General features: G+C 37.6%; 1 protein-coding gene across 4 annotated transcripts in view; it reads left to right on the plus strand.

Moving 5' to 3' along the window:
- Gm13212 (predicted gene 13212) overlaps positions 1 to 22,476 on the plus strand; it is a 40,172-nt gene extending 17,696 nt beyond the window's left edge. For 2 of the 4 annotated variants that reach the window (XM_030253641.1, XM_030253642.1), the window contains exons 4-6: positions 14,251 to 14,308; positions 17,691 to 17,817; positions 19,285 to 22,472. In XM_030253641.1, the coding sequence (XP_030109501.1) occupies positions 14,279 to 14,308; positions 17,691 to 17,817; positions 19,285 to 21,527 (2,400 nt within the window). In that variant the 5' untranslated portion in view covers positions 14,251 to 14,278 and the 3' untranslated portion in view covers positions 21,528 to 22,472. Of the gene's footprint in view, positions 1 to 14,203; positions 14,309 to 17,690; positions 17,818 to 19,284 lie in introns of all 4 variants that reach the window. The other 2 variants (NM_001324416.1, XM_017320298.2) reach the window with 2 other exon arrangements.

Here is a 22,476-nt window from a genome sequence, read left to right on the forward strand (position 1 = left end):
ACTTTTCAGACTGTGATCTTTAGAGCAACTTTTGACCAGCTTCCAGTGCCATGTCTGTATTTCCTTTGTAGGTTGACCTCAGTTCAAACCAGTAAAGTTTCTGTTTCCTACCTGTCACTACTGCACCGGTCGACATACATTGATAGGTTGGTATTACAGTACAAAGATCAGCATCTAGGGAGAATCATTAATGACAATTTACACCCATCAACCAACAGAGCCCCTTTTTAGCAGTTTGTATGCTAAACCAGCATATCCAAGATCCTTTTAGACACTGAGTGCTCTTCTCAGTTATCAGATTATTCTTTAGGAATGTATAAAACCAAATCATTTTTTTATTTTTCTTGTATTATTCTATAGCGTGTTGAGTATTTTATCAGATTGGATTATTCTCTTGGGATACTTGCAGGTCTTGAGTTGAAGAATTATGTTTCTTGTAATTTGAGAAAACTTGTTTTCCTCATATCCTTATTTGAACATTGAAAATATTCTAAGTCTTTCTTGCTCTTTGTAAGCACTGCTGTACTGTGATACCTTAGTGTGGAAGCTTTGCACATCCTTGTCTGTCTTCTGAGTAGAGTAGAATGATGACAGCTGTCTTCAGTTTGTATAGTAATAGGCTTAGGATGTTGGCTATTATCCTCATTAGACTCAGTAATGTTCCTTCTGTTCCAAATTCTTCAGAGCTTTCATAGTGATCCACTGTGAAATTTTGCCCTAGGCCTTTCATAGATATATTGATATATATCTATCAGTGAGATTTCTCCCACTGATTATACATAATTTATGCCTTGAGTTGTTTGGTTTGTGCTTGTTGAAACAGTTTTGAGTCACTGTCATGAAATCAAGTTGAGTTTACTTTCTGCATCTATTAGAGAGAAACTTTTTTAAAGTTACCCTGGTGCACCCATACTGTTATTATTTTCTGTGTGCATGTTTTTGTGGTCATTTGCTTTTGGACCCAGGTAAGGTCAGCTTTGTGTGATGACTGTACCATATTCCCCTACTTTCTGTATTATGCACTGTTTTCTGTGCAAGTTTTTTGTGGGTTTTTTCAGAAGAAATTCGTGACTTTGGTGCAGCATTTGATTATTCCTGAGAAAGTGCTAGAAGGAACACTGAGAGCCTGGGTTTCTGCACTTGATTATTCCTGGCCTAGTGTTTATTGTTCCTAGGAAATCAATATTTCCCTTTTTCCCATTGTCAATCTATACTTCTGAGGCTGGGGCATTGAAAGAGATCATTCATATACCTGTTAAATGCCAAGAGAAATATTTGACATGAGAGAAATATAAGGTCAATGAAATACATAAAAAGCACTGAATATTTGCTGATATCATGGTCATGACATGATTTCTTCAGTAATAGTATCTCCATGTTCAGAAGGAATTCTTATGTTTTCATTTATGCATAAACATATGTATGTATTTGTGTATATATGTTTGTATGTGTATTGGTATGTATGCCAGGAGACCATTATCACATATTCTTTCATGTGAACCTACAAGAGTGGTAGCCAGAGATGAAATCTGTAACAGCTAAGCTCTAATGAATGTCATTGTATTCATATTTATTACTGATTGGGAACCTGAGAACTGCCTGGAGCAATGCCACAATGCAGATACATGCTTGTTGAGGAAGATGTTCCAACTGTGATTGTATTTAACAGATTTGATATAATGAGGGAATCATTCCAAGGGCATTACCCTCAAATGACTCATTTTGTGTATGTGTATATATATATTCTCCCTGGCAGCCACCAGTGAGTTTCTACCATTTCTCCTTCTTGATTTTGTATGTCAATACATTTTATGCAATATGCTCTCAGTATAAAATATATTCATAGTAACACTACTCATAAAATTGCATATAGAAGTTGTATACAAGTCAAGTGTCATTTTTACACTAAAGACACTTAACTTGATTTTTTAAATAAAATTTCTAAAATTTTCTCTGCACCCCAACCCATCCATTCTCCTCACCGCTCCAAGAGGATACCCCCACACCTCACCATTCCACCAGGCCTCCCCAATCCCTGGCACTTCAAGTCTCTGGAGGGTTAGGTGTATCTTCTTTCACTGAAGTCAGACCAGGCAGTCATCCACTGTTTATTTGTCATGGTCATCATGTCAGCTGCTGTATGTTGCCTGGTTGTTGGTCCCTTTTCTGAGAGATCTTGGGGGGTCCAGTTCAGTTGAGACTGCTGGCATATTGATGGGGCCACCCTCCTCCTCAGCTGCTTCTGGCTTTTCCCCAATTCAACCACAGGGGTCATTGGCTTCCATCCATTGGGTGGGTGCTAGAATCTGCATCTGACTCAGTTGCTTGTTAGACTTCTTAGAGGGCAGCCATGCCAGGCTCCTGTCACACCACAGTATCAGTGTCAGGGCCCTGTGCCTCCCCTTCCTTGATCTGAATCCTAATTTGGGCCTGTCCATGGACATCCTTTCTCTCATGTTCTTCTCAAGTTTTGTCCCTGCAGTTCCTTCAAATAGGGACAATTCTGGATCAAAGACTATGCGTATAGGACAGCAACTCCACTTGATACCTGTCCCTCCACTGGAGGTGGACTCTACAAGTTCCCCCTTGCCTCTCCCTTTGAGTCCTGGGAGTCTCTCACCTCCTAGGTCTTTAGAACCTGTGAGATGGACCTCGATAGCCTACATCCTGAGGCTGTCTATTTCCATTTCTTTCTACTGGGCCTCAGGGTTTCAGGTCCCCCCCCCCAATCCCTCACAATGACTGATCATGTTTCCCCTTCCCCTCTATGTCCCTGCTCCCACTCAGGTCCTTTCTTCCTTTTTCCCCCATGACTGCTTTCTTCTCTTTACCAAGTGGGATCGATATGTCTTCACTTGGAACCTTGAGGTTTTTAACCTTCTTTAGTCATTTAGGTTGTATTATATACATTTTTTTTTGGCTGATATCCATTTATTAGTGAGTACACACTATGCATGTCCTTTCGGATCTGAGTTACCTCACCTAGGATGGAATTTGCTAGTTCAGTCCATTTGCCTGCAAAGCTCATGATGTCATTGTTCTCAAGAGATGAATAATATTCCATTGTGAAAATGAACCATATTTCTGTATCAGTTCGCCCATTGTGGGGTATCTGGTTTGTTTCCAGCCTCTGGTTATCACAAACAAGACAACTCTGAACATAGTGGAACACAAGCCCCTGTGTCATGGTGGGGCATCTTTTGTGTATATGCCCAAGAGTGGTATAGCTGGGATTTCAGGTATATCTATTTCCAATTTTCTGAGGAAGCTCCAGATTGATTTCCAGAATGGTTTTACCAGTTTTTGTGGGAAGCCACATGTGCCGTTGCTGAGTGGCACTGACTACTGCTGGCCACCACGCATAAGATTGGACAAACAACCAATGTGTACATATGCAGTAAAGTTTTTTGCAAAGACACGGCCTGGCCCAGGCATGATAATGAGGTTCAGTAAGGTACTGAGAGTATAACCAATCAGATGTGAGACATGCAAATGAGGTATGATAATGAGGTTCTGTAAGGTACTGAGAGAGAGTAGCCAATCAGATGAGGAACATGCAAATGAGGCTTAGTGCATAACCAATCCGGGTGTGAGACACGCCCCTCCTAGGCCTATAAAAGCAGCACCAGTTCTGGGCTCGAAGTCTTTTCGCCTCTATAATCAAGCTCTCCCAATAAACGTGTGCAGAAGGATCCTGTTGCAGCGTCGTTCTTCCTGGCCAGTCAAGCGCGCGCAAGAAGTTTTCAATTCCACAAGCAATGGAGGAGTGGTCCTCTTTCTCCACATTTTGGCCAGCATGTGCTGTCACCTGAGTATCTTAGCCATTCTGATTGGTGTAAGGTGGAATCTCAGTGTTGCTTTGATTTATATTTCCTGATCTCTAAGGACTTGGAACATTTCTTTTGAAGTTTCTCAGCCTTCCACAGTTGCTCCATTGTGAATTCTCTGTTTAGGTATCTACCCCATTTTTTGATTGGGTTATTTGGTTTCTTGGTGGTTAGCTTCTTGTATCTTTTCTATATAGTGGATATTAGCCCTCTATCAAGTGTGGGGATAGGGAAGATTTTTTTTCCCAATCTGTAGGTTACCACTTTGTCCTATTTACTATGTCCTTTGCCTTACAAAATTTTCTAGTTTCATGAGGTCCCATTTGTCAATTCCTGACCTTAGAGCCTGAGCCATTGGAGTTTTATTTTTAGGAAATTTCCCACTGTGACAGCAACTTTGAGGCTGTTTCCCACTTTATCTTCTATTTCCTGGATTGTGTCTTTTTTTATGTTGAGGTCCTTGATCCACTTCAACTTGAGCTTTGTGCAAGGTGTCCAATGTGGATCTATTTTCATTTTTCTACATGCAGACTGCCAGTTAGACCAGCACTGGTTATTGAAGATGTTTTCTTTTTTCTGTTTTCGAGTGACTCATTTTCATGCTTGTAAGCCCTCATGTACATAATTATGTGAAAATGTCTTTCACAACCAGTGTCCCACTGCCAAATTTCTCAAAATATCTTTCTCACCTCACTTATGTGCAAGTGTCTTTCCTGACTGTGCTGGCACTTACCCTGGCACTCTAAGAAGGTAGCCTTCATGCTCCATGAATCCTGTCCCAATATTTATTGATTTATGTTTCCACGGCAGCTAATTGAGAATCAAAGATGTGGCTCTCCAGTTAAGGGCACTTCTTGCACTATGCAGGTCCAGAATATCTTTTACCATTGTCGTGGTGCTATAGCTTCTGCATTTCTGAAGTCTACAGAGCTACATGCAGTCAAAGATCATGTTCCCTAAAAAATTGAAATAAATAAACTTTATTTAAAAATTAAAAATGATCTGGAAGTGTTGTGTAGGACACAAGAAACAGTACAGGAAAGAGAGTGAGAGGAAATGTGAGGCCTGGATATGTTAAAGGACAGCTGACCCTTCATATCAATATTTTACCAATTAGGAAGGATCCCTATGTATGATAAAACTATTTTGTATCCATGGAACCCAGAGCTGGAGACTCTTATGTGTTCATTGTAATGTGAGAAAAGAAGATTTATCCTATTGATGAAGTATTTAGGTATTCACTTTTATGAGGAGGCACCCTAATTGTGAAGGAATTTATAACACATGAAAATGCTGTTATCTAGCATTCCATCAACCAAGAAATCTGCTCCAGAAGGAAAATGGGTTGTATCAGATTCCACCATTTTCTTAATGTAAGGTATAAGCATGAGACTCAGATCTTAATCCTCACCACTGATGTTCCCACACTATAAAATAGTTCATGGTTATTAAACAAGAATCATTCATGACTAATATAAATTGGGTTATATGTTACATGTTTAGAGATGGATGAAATTTGAAGAGAAGTTGTTGCTCTTGCAAAGGAACAGGATTAGATTGTTAGCACCACATCACGTTCCATAACCACCTAGACTTCCAGTTTGTGGGAATCTGACCTCCTCTTCTGAGGTCCACTGAGAGAAAGCATGCAAGCGTGGCACACTCATACACATACAGGAAGAACATTCATAAATAAGACTAAACAAAATAAAATAAAATGAACAATTTAATATTAAAATTGTCTAAAAGCCGTCTAGAAGAATAGTATGACATGCTTCTGCATGTGTATGGGAAGGTCTTTCCACAAGGCATAGGGAATTGAAGAATTGTTTAGCCTAATCAGTTAAGAGTCCATGTGTTAACTCATAATGAATCTGCTTGATGGAAGCTTGTAAAGAAAGCAGGAAGCAGATCTAAGAGAGGATATAGTCACAGGGACAAGCTTAAAAGCATGTTCTTTGGTGCTATAAGGTCCTGAACACTAATTTCTCTCTGGCACTCAGTAGCTGGATTGTCCTATACATCCAACAATGATTTAGCATTCACATGAAGTTTTAAGCAGATTTTTATGAGCTGAATTGTAACATTCTACCTTTTAAATAGCCCAGGTAAGTTTCAATTGATAAGTGACCTCACACCAAGTTTTGCATGCAAGTAAAGCAGTAACAAGTCCATCTTGAAGGAGGAGTAAGTTAGAAAGCTACACTTTTCTTCTCAACAGTGTGCACTAGACACTGATATGAGTGGTTATAAGTAAATATGATGACAAGTTTATCATATTGAAGAAATCCATGTGTCTTAGTCAGGGTTTCTATTCCTGCACAAACATCATGACCAAGAAGCAAGTTAGGGAGGAAAGGGTTTATTCGGCTTACACTTCCATACTGCTGTTCATCACCAAAGGAAGTCAGGACTGGAACTCAATGAGGTCAGAAAGCAGGAGCTGATGCAGAGGCCATGGAGGGATGTTCTTTAATGACTTGCCTCCCCTGGCTTGCTCAGCCTGCTCTCTTATAGAACCCAAGACTACCAGCCCAGAGATGGTCCCACCCACAAGGGGCCATTCCCCCTTGATCACTAATTGAGAAAATGCCTTACAGTTGGATCTCATGGAGGCATTTCCTCAACTGAAGCTCCTTTCTCTGTGATAACTCCAGCTGTGTCAAGTTGACACAAAACTAGCCAGTACAATTGACCCCTTGTCAACTTGACACACAAAAACATCACTAGTAAGCCTCAACCCTTACAATCTTATTCATCTCCAAGGTCTAAATAACTTTAAACATCCCACAGCCTTTACATATTCTTAAAATTTCAATCTCTTTAAAATATCCATCTCTTTTAAAATCCAAAGTCTTTTTACAATTAAAAGTCTCTTAACTGTGGGCTCCACTAAAATAGTTTCTTCCTTCAAGAGGGAAAATATCAGGGCACAGTCACAATCAAAAGCAAAAATAAATGTCCAACCTTCCAGTGTCTGGGATCCAACTCACAATCTTCTGGGCTCCTCCAAGGGCTTGGGTCACTTCTCCAGCCATGCCCTTTGTAGTACACGCGTCGTCCTCTAGGCTCCAGATGCCTGTACTCCACTGCTGCTGCTGCTCTTGGTGGTCATCTCATGGTACTGGCATCTCCAAAACACTGCATGACCCCTTTAGTCCTGGGCCTTCAATTGCAACTGCGGCTGCACCTTCACCAATGGCCTTCCATGGCCTCTCACAGAGTCGAGCCTTAGCTGCTCTTCGTGACCCCTTCATGCCTTCAAAACCAGTACCACCTGGGTGACCCTTACATATTACCAAGTCCCGCTGCAGCAGGAGTACAACCTTGGCTATCTCTGGAACACAGCCTCTTTGTGCTTTCAGAAAACACTTCCCAGAAGATGTCACCTCAATGATGCTGGTCTCTTCTTAATCACTGCTAATTTCTTAGCTCCAGCTAACCAGCATCAATAGTCCCAGTAATGCAAAGTTTTTGCTTTAGTAGTTCTGGTATCTTGTTAATCACAACTGATTCTTCAGCCCCAGCTAACCAAAATTACAGAATCTTCACAATCAAAACAGCAATGGCCCTGAAAAGAGTCTTTAATTTTCCCTCTGAAATTTCACAAACCAGACCTCCATCTTCTGCAGTGTTCTCAACATTATCTTCCAAGCTCCTACACAGCATCTGACAGAGCTCTTAACAACAAATGGATCTTCAAGCCCAAAGTTCCAAAGTCCTTCCACAGTCCTCCCCAAAACATGGTCAGGTTGTCACAGGAATACCCCACTTTTGGTACCAACTTCTGTATTAGTCAGGGTTCTCTAGAGTCACAGAACTTATGGATAGTCTCTAGATAGTAAAGGAATTTATTGATGACTTACAGTCGGCAGCCCAATTCCCAACAATTGTTCAGTCGCAGCTGTGAATGGAAGTCCAAGGATCTAGTAGTTACTCAGTCTCACACAGCAAGCAGGTGAAGGAGCAAGAGCTAGATTCCCTTCTTCCAATGTCCTTATATTGTCTCTAGCAGAAGGTGTAGCCCAGATTAAAGGTGTGTTCCTTAAACTCGGAGATTCAATCTTCTGGAATCCATAGCCACTATGGCTCAAGATCTCCAAACCAAGATCCAGATAAGGATCTCCAAGCCTCCAGATAAGGGTCACTGGTGAGCCTTCCAATTCTGGATTGTAGTTCATTCCAAATATAGTCAAGTTGACAACCAGGAATAGCAACTACACCATGATATTTGCCATTTAGATTGAGCCATTGCCTGAGGTGGTTTTCTGTAAAAAAGTACAACACACTTAATAAATACATGTACTGTTTCTGCAGGTCAAATGAAATAAGGTGAATTCTAAACATGTTCTATGAGGTAGAAATGCTCCCAGCAATTTTCAGACAGGCTTTAAGCATTCTGATTGCTATCTCTATGTTGTATCATGTGGTTTATATCAGTAAGAATTTTCTATAGATATTAATGGGATACTGTGCTGAAGACTCCTATTCAAAAGCATTAAGGAATATCCCATTTAATGACTTTGCTCTTTTATTTTGGAGTTATAAGGCTCTCCTACTCCATGTTTTTCCCCTTCCTGTAGCTATGGTTCATGTAGGTTGAGATTCTGAAGAGCAATCATGGTGGACAGATGCAGAGAAGCTGCCTTGGGTGGGAAAGGGTCCTAAGGAGCTAATGGGAGTGGTGGAGAATGACTTGTTGTTAATGATGGATGCAAGCTGACAGTTCTGTACTCTGTGGCGACAAGTCTCTAAATAGCTCTTTGCATATGAAAACTCCTTTGCATAAGCTACTTCCTTAGGAATTACAAATCATTACAATCATTTACTCCAGGTTCTCTCTTGATTATTCTGAGTCAGCATTTTAAAACCTTAGAACCTTTACTCCTAGAAAAAACAACAATACAAAAACAGAAGTACATTTGTTTTTGTTTGTTTGCTTTGTTTTGTTCTTAAGCATAGCAGCTCCTATGTATGTTGCTTGGATGCACTTTCTGGGCATAGAGATTATTTTATTATTACTCTTTTCTTTTCTTTCTCTTTCTTCCTTCCTTCCTTCCTTTCATTTTTTCCACACTCTAGATTTTATTGCCCTCCTGGTCCATCCTCTAATTATTCCACATCCCACACTTCCTGCCCACCTCTCTGTCTCCATAAGGATTTCCCCTCCTCCTCCCCACCTGGCCAGACCTCTAACCACCCTGGAACCTCCAATCTCTCCAGGGGTTAGATGCATGCTCCCTGATTGAACCCAGACCCAGCATTCTTCCACTGCATATGTGCTAGGGGCCTCTTATCAGCAGGTGCATGCTTCCTGGTTGATGATCGAGTGTCTGAGAGGTCTTGGGGGTTCAGGTTAATTGAGACTGCTGGTCCTCCTACAGGGTGCCCTTCTTCCTCAGCTTCTTCCAGCTTTCCCCTAACTCAACCACAGGGGTCAGGAGCTTCTGTCCATTTGTTCGGTGCAAATATCTGTATCCAGCTGCTCTTGGGTGTTTCAGAAGACAGTCTTTGTGATTGCTCCATAGCCTCAGTAATAATGTTAGGCCTAGGGGCCTCCCCTTGAAAGGTTACAGGGTTGGGAGGGAATCATAATCTGATATTGGGTGGGGGAAGAGGACTGAAGCCCTGAGGGCCAGCAGAAAGAATGGAAACAGGCAACTTTGGGCCTGTTTAGCAACTTTGGGATCCTACTTTGGACCTGTTATTGGACCTTCTTTTCCTCAGGCTCTTCTCCATTTCCATCAGTGTAATTCTTTCAGTCAAAATTATGGATCAGAATTTTGACTGGGGTTGCAACCCTATCCCTCACTCAATGCCCTGTTTCTCTGCTGGAGATGGGCTCCAAAAGTTCTTTCTCGCCTCTGAAGGGCATTTAATCTAGGGTCTCTCCTTTTGGGTTTCTTGAGTATCTCAGCTCCTCTTCCCCCACCCAATATCAGATTATGATTCCCCCCAACCCTGTCACTTTTCTCTCCCATGTCAGTCCCTTCCTCCCTCCTCACTTTGGCTCTTTATCTTGTTGACCTGTTTGAGTTCTGTGGGCTGTATCTTGGGTATTCTGGACTTTTTTTTTATGACTAATATCCACTTATTAGTGAATATATGCCATGCATGTCCTTTTGGGTCTGAGTTACCTCACTCAGGATGATAATGTCTAGTTCCATCCATTCGCCTAAAAAACTTAGGATGTCCTCATTCTTAATAGCTGAGTAATATTCCATTGTGTAAATGAACCACAGTTTCTGTATCCATCCTTTTGTCATGGGACATATGGGTTGTTTCCAGCTTCTGGCTATCACAGATAAGGCCACTATGAGTATAGTGGAGCACATGCCCCATGACATGTTGGGGCATCTTTTTGGTATATTCCCAAGGATGGTATTGCCGGGGCATCAGATCTATTTATTTCCAATTTTCTGAGGAAACTCCACATTGATTTCTAGAGTGGTTGTACAGGTTTGCAATCCCAGCAGCAATGGAGGAGTGTTCTTCTTTCTCTGCATCCTCTCCAACATGTGTTGTCACCAGAGGTTTTGATCTTAGCCATTCTGTTTGCAATAAGGTGGAATCTCAGGGTCATTTTGATTTACATTTCTTTTATCACTAAGGACTTTGAACATTTCTTTAAGTGGTTTTCAGCCATTGGGGTGTCCTTAGTTGTGAATTCTCAGTTTACTCACCATTTTTTCATTGGGTTGTCTGGGTTTTTTTGGTGGTTATCCTCTTAAGTTCTTAATATATTTTGGATATTAGCCCTCTATTGCATATGGAGTTAGTGATGGTTTTTTCCCAATCTGTAGGTTGTTGATTTGTCTTATTGACTATGCCGTTTACCTTAAAGAAGCTTTCTAGTCAGGAGGTCCCATTTATCAACTCTTTTTTGTTGTTGTTGTTGGTTTTTTTTGTTTTGTTTTTGTTTTTTCGAGACAGGGTTTCTCTGTATAGCCCCGGCTGTCCTGGAACTCACTTTGTAGACAAGGCTGGCCTCGAACCCAGAAATCCGTCTGTCTCTGTCTCCCAAGTGCTGGGATTAAAGGCATACACCACCACCGCCCCGCTCAATTCTTGATCTTAGAGCATGAGACATTTGAGTTCTGTTTAGGAAATATCCCCTGGTGCCTGATGAGTTCAAGGCTTTTTCCCACTTTCTCTTCTTTTAGGTTGTGTGTATTTGATTTTATGTTCAGGTCCTTGATCAACTTAGCCTTGGGCTTTGTGCAAGGTGACAAATATGGGTCTATTTCCATTTTTCTACATACAGACAGCCAAATTAGACTAGCACCACTTATTGAAGATGCTTCCTTTTTTTCCATTGTATATTTTTGGCTTCTTTGTCAAAAATCACGTGTGTGTAAGTGTGTGGTTTTATTTCTGGGTCTTCAATTCCATTTCATTGATCAACTTGTCTGCCTGTGTACCAATACCTTGCTGTTTTTATCACTATAGCTGTGAAGACAGAGTTAGACTGTGTTTCCTTTCAGGAATAGCAAATGCCATTTACCCCTGAGTCATCTCTTCTTTCCAGGGATTTACACTTCTGGTACACTTTTATGATAGAGCCTGAATATAATCCTGAGTTCTGTTTTATAAAAATTGAGTGAAGAATCCTAAATGATACTTATATGTACAACCGCTAACCATGTTAGATGGATGAGCTCAAATAATTAAGAAAAGAACAGGAGGGCCCCCAGTGGAGGAGCTAGAGAAAGTACCCAAGGAGCTAAAGGGATCTGCAAACCTATAGGTGGAACAACAATATGAACTAACCAGTACTTCTGGAGCTCGTGTCTCTAGCTGCATATGTATCAGAAGATGGCCTAGTTGGCCTTCATTGGGAAGAGAGGCCCCTTGGTCTTGCAAACTTTATATGCCGCAGTATGGGGGAATGCCAGGGCCAAGAAGTGGGAGTGGATGGGTAGGGGAGTGGGGGGCTCTCAGGGACTTTTGGCATAGCATTTGAAATTTAAATTAAGAAAATTTGAAATGTAAATTAAGAAAATACCTAATTTAAAACAATAAAATAAAATAAAAAAAGAAAAGAATAGGAATGAAGTAAAAGAACCTTAGATGATTCCTTTTTTGTGTAATCTATAATCATGTTAGATCAATGACCTCAAATAATAAAGAGAAGAACATTGCTGAAGTCAAAAGTTTCATATTTTTAGTTGTGGCAGTAATAGACACATGAGTAATAATGTATCCATAAAAAATGAAGTGTTAGTATGATTCTTATACATCTTAATATGGTTATTTCCATTATAAAAATCATTTTACTTTATCACTTTTTTCACATATGTCATTTAGTTATACATGTATGTCTAAGCATTCTGAAGGGAAACCACTGTGTAAATTATGAAATTATTATCTGTATTGATTTTGTCATATAGTCACAAACATTACATTATATTAATGCTACCTATTGCTAACTTTTTATTTTTATCATTAAATATTCTCAAATTAATTCTTCATTAAATAATCATTTAACTCTTCTTCATATAAAATTCTTATAAAATCATATCACAAGATTGTATGTCTTGTTTGTAATTTTGTTTGTATACACTGACTTTACACTTCCTAACTGCTACAATAGAAAGAAACGTATTTCTTTTAAGTCATTCTTGTATTTGGTGTTCTAACTCTCTTTCTTTCTTCTAGAAAGGATGCTCCATTGTATATAGGTCTTACAATCCAAACTGAGCATCTTAGAGTAGCTGTTGACACCCAACTTCAGATAAGAGAGATACAGGGTTTCTGTCTGAGCAAAACTGACAGTTGTAGAATTTGGAAGCACAGTTTTACTCACCATCACTTTACTATCTGTAAACTAGATGTAACACTGGAATTGTTCTTTTTATCAAAAAATGTTCATAAACGTATATTCCTGGATGTAGACCTCATATATATACATTACAATGTCTAAATTATGCTGTGAGTCTGAGTCCATTAACTCATCTACCTTTTACTGAGAGAAGACAACACAATTATGACTATGATAATTTTAGATGATACCATTTCTTAAAACGGCCTCATAGTTCCCATGACCTAACATACTTCCTGTTCTTGATTAGGATTCAGAATATGACATGAATTCTCTCTCTGAAAGGCAGCCTTAAATCCAATCAGAATATGTTTTACTGTAATTGGTTTTTTTTCTGCTGCTTTCATAAAGCACCATGTTCAAGGAAACTAATAGAAGAAAAAGACTACTTTGGGTAATGCTTCCAGAGGATAGCCATCAACCATGACAGGGAGGACTGATAGAACATTGCCATGTTGTTGAAGTAGAAAGGTGAAAGATCACATCTTCAACCCCAGTCACTAAAGAGGAAGAAAGAATTAAGATGGCTTGGATCTATCTATCCTTTTTTCTCATAGTCAACCCCCAGTGTCATACTTTATTCAGTAATGTTCCAACAGCTAAATTCCTCAAACGATTGTGACCCACTGAGGACCCAACTTTAAAAGATAAAAGTATTATCCAATAGGAGAATCAGCCTTCTAATATCCTTGTACTTTTTAAATTGATTTTGATATCAATGTAGAAGACAAAGCTCTAATTTTTTTGTATGGGTTTCCTGTTTGTTTGTTTGTGTGTTTGTTTGTTTGTAAAACAGGGTCCCACACTCTATTTCTAACTTTCACATGTCCTGATATAGAGACCAGAATGGCTTTTAGGTCACATCCCTGACAGCTAGGATGAAAGACCTTTCATTGATGAGCTGATTTTTTGTTTGTTTGTTTGTTTGATTGTTTGTTTGAATGGTGTATCTTCACATATTGGCCATTGAGTTACCACCAGGCTTACAGAATTTATTTCAGAGTGAGCATTCCTTAGATTTTTATATCTCTGGATAAGATGTTCACATCCTGCATATGTATAATTATTCTCTTACCCACTTGTAGGAATTCTCTGGAATTTCATTAAGTTTGTTTCTGCCTTCTTTGAATTCCTGTGCTTGTTCCCTCTTTATGTCATTTGTCCACATTGAATGGTGTTCAGATTATATTTTGAGTTTGTTTCATAATTCATTTTGTCATGAGAATTGGTATTGCATTAGTGATTTGGGGTAGGGAAATTTTATTAACATTGTCAAATTGCTTTAGCTACAGCCTCTCAATTTTCTTTTGCTGTGTGTCATTTAGGTCAGGTGACAGGGATTTCCATATCAGGTGTTGTGAATAAACTTTGAGAATCTAGGGTGGTGGGAGGAACTAGGTTACACTTACAGTCTAAATATATCATTACTTACTTTCATGACTGCACATTTTCAAGATTCCTGGTATCATTTTGCTTTTAATGTTTATATATATATAAATGTTGTTTACCATTGTCTGTAATGGTGTTGTATTTATTTCATCTCTGAATCATTCAGACCTTGATGTGAAATTTCAAGAAGAATTCAAACTTTGCTCTTCACAGAGACCCTGGGAGAAGGACAACAACAAGAATGAGTGTGTCTCTGGTAAATACACCACAGGTCAGTGTCCTTTCCACATTTCTTTTTTAAAAAATCTCTTTTTATTCAAGTCATCCAAAACTTTTAATCTCTCTATGTGGAATGGTATCTAAAGGGCTTATTTTCTATGATCTATATCTTTTTTAATAATGAGAATTTAAAATTTTTCCCTTTCATGCATATACTGGCTTTATATTTTATCTTGATTTTTATATTGTGAGGATATATAATTCCCTTGGAATAGAGACCTGCATGTCTCAAATAGGATCTATTAGAATGATGCTCAAAGAATAGATTGATGGACATTTTCTATGTTGAATAAGTTCTGTCCCTTTGTATTAGTGTGAAGTAAGGTCTCTTGTGCCACATGAATTGCATTTCAGGGATGGTCAGGTTTCTAAACACAAGCTTGTGAATGAGGGTATAGAAATAAGTATAAATTCACATCACTAAAGAACATATGAAAGAGTAGAATTTGTAGAAGGTAAAATTATAAGAGATCCACTGTCTTGAATCCTAATAGTAAATGTATTATTAGCTCCCTAGGGTCACAGATAATGGAAGGAAAATGTCTTTCTTACCATTAGTGTGATTGTGAGCTGATACAGATTTCAATATTCTGACACTTTTATCACACCTCATGTCACACAGTAATCAATGTTGACACCTGAAATCTTTTTATCTCGAGAGACACTGTCCCTGTGGAAAATTCACAATATATAGATATTTATCCCTCCTTTTGGTTTCAGAAATAATTTTAAGTCCTGTTTTCTTCACCTTTGTATTTCATCACATGAACTATATTAGTAAAATTTTTCTAGAGAGGATAGCTATGGTGCTGTGCATAAACCATCAATTTTCGAAAATAAATGAATGTCCTTTCTTATTTTTTTGTCTTTTTCTTTAGAAGGGAAAGGCTTGAATCAGTCTATGCTAATCCTCTTCAGTCAAGCTGTGCATTACATAGGGAAAACTGAAGGGTTGTGGCAATGTTTCTATTTTTCATTACGATACTATTTTCTTTACGTACATAAGTGTATATCTGAAGGTTTTTACGTACACTGAATGATACATTATGCCCCTAAAACCATGAGTACAGCACCAAACCCTGAGACTGAATTCAGACATAATAGTGAGCTGCAATATATTTAGAGAGAATTAGATTAGTTTTTAAAGTAGAAACAGCAAGTACCTTTACCCTTTAATCATTTGTTCATGGAGCAGGTTTACATTTTTTGAGGCATATTTGCAATAAAGACAGTATATAGTCTGTATATTATAATTTTTGATAAACAAAGGAAGAATGATAGATCACACTTCTCTATGAAAAGTGCAATTGTGATATACATATGGTCAAATTCTGAAGAAAAAAGTTAAAATTAGAATACTGAAATTTTCAGTTAGGTTAATACAATGAGGAATAATTTATTAGATTTTAATGAATATTTAGTATAATTCTCCCTCAATTTAAAAACACAGTTTGATCAAAAATTATTATACTTCATTGGAATGCATTGCCACATATGATATTTGCTTAAACATACATAGCTAATCATTTTATAGTGAAAGACCATATGGTATTAGAGAAATTGTTATTAAGCATATTTATTTATGTCTCCACAGGAGCTAATTAAGAGTCAAAGATGTGGCTCTGCAGTTAAGCTCTCTTCTTCTTGCAGTATTCAGATTCAGTTTTCTGTACCTGCCTGGGGACTTCTTTTCCTTCCAGAACTCTTTTTTTTCGAGATTATCTTTTACCATTGCCTGCGTTTCTCATGTGCACAGAGCTACATGCCAGCAAAAATAACATTCCATATGAAATTAAAGTCAATAAACATTATTTAAAAATTATAAATGATCTGGAAATATTACACAGGACACAAGAAACCATCTAGGAAAGAGAATGAGAGGAAATGTGAAGCCTGAATGAGTTTCAGGACAGCTGACCCCTCATATCAACATTTTAACAATTAGGAATGATTCCTATGTATGATAAAAATGTGTTGTATTCGTGGAACCCAGAGCTGGAGACTCTTATGTGTTCATTGTAATGTAGGAAAAGATTTATCCCATCAATGCTGTTTTTGTGTCAATTTTTATGAGGAGGCACCGTAATTGTGAAGGAATTTATTATACAGGAATACATTGTTATCCAGCATCCCATCAACCAAGAAATCTGCTCCAGAAGGAAAGTGAATTTTATCAGATTCCACCATTTTTTTTAATATTTTATTTATTTATTATATGTAAGTGCACTGTAGCTGTCTTCAGAAACTCCAGAAGAAGGCATCAGATTTCGTTATGGATGGTTGTGAGCCACCATGTGGTTAAATAATTTTAAAGCTCTCTTAAACTGTTTATTTCTATTTTATGGTTTTGAATACATTCTCATAAATAATTTCCAAAAGCATTTGATTTTCTGTGTCATATGGAATGTTCAGTGTATGATGCCCTGATGTTGCAGTTCTAATGTGTTTAAAGAAAAAACTTAGTCATTTAGTCCATCCATTATTTCTGCATTTAGTATTCTACCAGTTTCTTCTAGAACGTGTGTAGCATTGAACGTAGGCCTCAGATTGTCAAATGGACATGTTGTTATACAGACGTGAGACACAGCTGCACATAAGACTAAGCTAGTGTCCATACTTGAACAAAGTGGACATTGTAAAATTTGAAAGCATATTTTTTATCATAACTTTACTATCTTTAATGGGTCAGTGGGATTCTGTTTGATATCAACCCATATTTCATAAAGGTACATTACTGCATCTAGACATCAAAAGTACATGTTATATTCTATAAATGTTTACTGCTTTTGAAATTACATCATGCATTCTCAGTGAAAAAGAAATATAAGGAAGTCTATTAGTAGTTTAGAAAGTTTCTTTGAATAAAGTCAAAGTTCATTTTTCTTCAATATATGTTGCTTACATTTGCCTGTATGCCTATGTGCTATGTATTCTTTTCCTTTTTTTTTTATTTAGAGAGCCTTTCTAAATGTGAGCATTATAGTAAGTCATTCTATAGATTGACAGTGGAAGAGCAGCAATTCGTATCTTCAGACACATCTCAATCACACTTTCAGAAAACATTTATCCTTAAATATTTTCCTTCCTCATTTACATCAAAAAAAGGATATCTTTTTGTTGTTGTTCTTGTTTGTTGTTGTTGTTGTTGTTGTTTTCAAGACAGGATTTCTCTGTGCAGCCCTGGCTGTCCTATCCTGGAACTCACTCTGTAGACCAGGCCTGGAACTCAGAAATCCGCCTGCCTCTCCCTCCCAAGTGCTGGGATTAAAGGCATTCGCCACCACGCCCAGCAAAAAAGGATATCTTAATTACTTCTTTTTTTAAAGTAGAAAATTATTTTTGTCCAGTATCAAGTAGGTAGTTTTCCATTCCAGGGTCTGTTAACCTTCAAGGATGTGGCCTTGTACTTCTCACTGGAGGAATGGGAATGTCTCAGTTTTGCTCAGAGGACACTGTACAAGGATGTAATGTTGGAGAATTACAACAATCTTTTGTTCGTGGGTAAGAATGAACTTCTTGTTGAATTCCTGTTTCTTTCTTTCAGTTTTCCTACTATATGTTTATGTAAATTCTCTGAGATATCCAGAGACCCCTGAATGCGGGAAATTCTAGTTAAAATCATAACTTGTTCATTGTGTTTCCATTACATTTCTCTGCTTTCTTTGGAAAAGTAACCAGTGCTATATTCTCTGAGATCACTCCTTATCTCTTATCTAGCTTCAGTGAAGTTAAAAAAGTTCAAGTAAAAATTTAAATATCTAGAACAAGAAATTACATTTCTATACATATAATAGTTGGAATTGTAAAAATCTTACTATTGCTTTAAAATGTTCCCTTATTTATGAATCTAAAAATATACAAGGTTTCAAGTGGATATAGAGCTGTTGGTTTGGGCAATTTTTTTTTATTTAACTTTTTGACATTTGATCTCTGTGTTTAGATCTGGGACAACATAATCATTATCCTAGCATTTTAGATGTTGAAACAAATCTATTTAGTGATTTCCCTGACACTATCGGTTATATCATAAATTTATACTTGACCAAATTTATACCTGATTCAGTGTCACTCTGAATTGAACTGTAACCATAGAATTAGAGATCTATTGCTTAGAGTTTTACTTTCGGGAAATTCACTACAGATGGATCCTTATTTGTCCCAGCTTATGCAAAGTACAATTTTGTTTTTTATTTATTGGTCTTTTATTTATCTACATGTCAAATGTTATGCCCCTTCTGTTTCCTGTCTGGAAACTCTAAATCCCACCCCTCCGCCTGGCTTTTATGATGATTCTCCCACCACAGATCCACCTACTCCCACCTCATGCCCCTAGGATTCTCCTATGCTGGGATACTGAACCTTCACAGTACCAAGGGACTCCTCTCCTGTTGATGCCACAGAAGGCAATCCTCTGCTGTATATAAAGCTGGAGCCATTTGTACTTCCATGTATACTCTTTGTTTGGTGATTTGATCCTTGAGAGCTTTGTGGGTCTTGATATTGTTTTTCCTCCTACACAGTTGCAAAGCCCTTCAGCTTCTTCAGGCCTTCCCTTAACTCCTTCATTGTGGTCCCCTTGCTCAGTCCAATGGTTGGCAGCAAGTATCTGCATCTCTTTGGTCCAGTCTCTGGATGGCCTTCCCTTCAGCCTCTTTTCCATTCTTTGTCCCTCTTTTTCTTAAGAGAGGAGCAATTCTGGGTTAATATAATCTGGGTGGGTATGATGTCTAATTTGAAAATAAAATTTAGCAGGCTATTATCATTTTCAATCACTTGATATAGATCATATTTGAGGTTCTTTGAGGATACATGTAATAATTCCAAAAAAAAAAGGAGAGAGAGAGAGAGAAACCTCTCTTGAGAGTATGAATCCATAAGCTCACTGGTTATTGAGTCCCTTATTCCTTATATAAGTAATTCATGTCACCTCTAATTGCCCCATTTTGTTTTTGTTTTTGTTTTTTTCAGAAAATCATTGCATATGTGGAAAGTATAGGAAGGTCTTGGATCAAGACAGCCAGTACATTGTCCATGAACACATGAATATTCAAGAGAAGTCTTCTAAATGGGACAAGCTTAGCAAGGTGATTCTTGAATCCCCCCAATGTACACCTTACAAAACTTATCACAGCTCTCTTCAATACTCGAACCAAAAAAGACTTAAGCCCAGGAACACTAAAGAAGTTTGCAAATACAATGACTCTGTAAACAGTGTAAGTTTGTTTTCTACCATTAGTCTCAATCAAGGAATCCACATGCAGAAGAAAAAACACAACCGAAATGCAGAATTTGAGAAGGTTTTTGTTTCTAAACATAAAGTCATGGTGAAACGAAACAATACTGGAGTGAACCCTTACAAATGTAGTGAATTTGACAAATATCTTACCCAGAGAGAAAAACTTCAAAGTCAGCAGAGAATTTATCATGGAAAGAAACCTTACAAAAGTAGTAAAAGTGACAAATGCTTTACCCATCAGATCCATCTTAGTATCCATCAGGGAATTCATGCAGAAGAGAAAATTTACAAATGTAGTGAATGTGACAAATGCTTTACCCACAAATCCCATCTTAATATTCATCAGAGAATTCATACAGGAGAGAACCCTTACAAATGCAGTGAATGTGACAAATGTTTTAAACACAAATTCAGTTTTAGTATGCATCAGAGAATTCATACAGGAGAGAAACCTTACAAATGTAGTGAATGTGACAAATGCTTTAATGAAAAAGGCAGCCTGAGAATTCATCAGAGAATTCATACAGGAGAGAATCCTTACAAATGTAGTGAATGTGACAAATGCTTTACCCACAAATCCCATCTTAATAGTCATCAGAGAATTCATACAGGAGAGAAACCTTACAAATGTAGTGAATGTGACAAATGCTTTACTAAAAACGGCAGTCTGAGAATTCATCAGAGAATTCATACAGGAGAGAACCCTTACAAATGCAGTGAATGTGACAAATGCTTTACCCAAAAATCCGATCTTAATATTCATCAGAGAATTCATACAGGAGAGAAACCTTACAAATGTAGTGAATGTGACAAATGCTTTACCCACAAATCCCATCTTAATAGTCATCAGAGAATTCATACAGGAGAGAAACCTTACAAATGTAGTGAATGTGACAAATGCTTTACCCGAAAATTCCATCTTAGTATTCATCAGAGAATTCATACAGGAGAGAACCCTTACAAATGCAGTGAATGTGACAAATGCTTTACCCAAAAATCCGATCTTAATATTCATCAGAGAATTCATACAGGAGAGAAACCTTACAAATGTAGTGAATGTGACAAATGCTTTACCCACAAATCCCATCTTAATAGTCATCAGAGAATTCATACAGGAGAGAAACCTTACAAATGTAGTGAATGTGACAAATGCTTTACCCGAAAATTCCATCTTAGTATTCATCAGAGAATTCATACAGGAGAGAAACCTTACAAATGTAGTGAATGTGACAAATGCTTTACCCGAAAATTCCATCTTAGTATTCATCAGAGAATTCATACAGGAGAGAACCCTTACAAATGCAGTGAATGTGACAAATGCTTTACCCGAAAATTCCATCTTAGTATTCATCAGAGAATTCATACAGGAGAGAAACCTTACAAATGTAGTGAATGTGACAAATGCTTTACCCGAAAATTCCATCTTAGTATTCATCAGAGAATTCATACAGGAGAGAACCCTTACAAATGCAGTGAATGTGACAAATGCTTTACCCAAAAATCCGATCTTAATATTCATCAGAGAATTCATACAGGAGAGAAACCTTACAAATGTAGTGAATGTGACAAATGCTTTACCCACAAATCCCATCTTAATAGTCATCAGAGAATTCATACAGGAGAGAAACCTTACAAATGTAGTGAATGTGACAAATGCTTTACCCGAAAATTCCATCTTAGTATTCATCAGAGAATTCATACAGGAGAGAACCCTTACAAATGCAGTGAATGTGACAAATGCTTTACCCAAAAATCCAATCTTAATATTCATCAGAGAATTCATACAGGAGAGAAACCTTATAAATGCAGTGAATGTGACAAATGCTTTAATGAAAAAGGCAGCCTGAGAATTCATCAGAGAATTCATACAGGAGAGAATCCTTACAAATGCAGTGAATGTGACAAATGCTTTACCCGAAAATTCCATCTTAGTATTCATCAGAAAATCCATACAGGAGAGAAACCTTACAAATAGTTTACATGTGACAAATACAATACTCATCATGTCAGTCTGAGAAATCATCAGTTACTTCATACAGTAGAGAATCTTTATAAATGAAGTGAACGAGACAATCCTTTACCAAAATATATCATCTTATAATTCATTAGAGAATACTTAGAGAAGACAAACTTTTCAAATATATTGTAGGTATGAATCCTTTCCTTTTGGCCTATTTCCTAGAATATAACAGTGAATATACTTACAGGCTAGAAACTTAACTCATGCATTGTATGAAGAAATATCTTTGACTTCATTTCAGGTCAGAGAAAACATCTAAGAACTTTTTAAGGGATACTATTTCTGTTGGGAAAAATGTGGCATATGTTTTATTCACGGTGTATTCTTGACAACACTTGAGGCTCCACTCTAGAGAATTAGTATGATTATGAAAATCTTGTGAAAATTTTCATGCAATGTTCAAATCTTGAGTAATGTCAACTATTTATGCTGGAGGACCTCTGTACATGTGAAAATGTAGAAAGCCTTTCATGACACCTTTTACTTGTTCACCCTCAAATGTTACAACATGAAGAAAAGTGGGGAAGTCAGAAGATAGTATTGCATAACACACTGAGAAAGAAATAATCCATTTCAAAGAAAACTTATTAAGGTCTTTAATACAATCCTCACAATATCTAATAAAACTGGTAACATTCTGTATATTTAATTCACATGAACTAATTCAGAAAAATTATACTTAAAAGAGTATCTGGCAAACTGAGCCACCCAGACAGCATATTCTTTATCCTATAAGTATGCTTACAGATGTTAAGTGTGCTTCGAGTATCCAGAAATCATAATTCTTCTCAATTGCTTGTTTCACATTATAGGATAACAACTGAGTATGAGTCTCTTGTGATCTGGTCAACCATTCCTTTCCTATTGTCCTGTAACTAACTCCAATAAAGCTGAAAGTTTCAAC

This window comes from Mus musculus, chromosome 4 (genome assembly GCF_000001635.26).
Source record: "Mus musculus strain C57BL/6J chromosome 4, GRCm38.p6 C57BL/6J".
Classification (NCBI taxonomy): domain Eukaryota; kingdom Metazoa; phylum Chordata; class Mammalia; order Rodentia; family Muridae; genus Mus; species Mus musculus.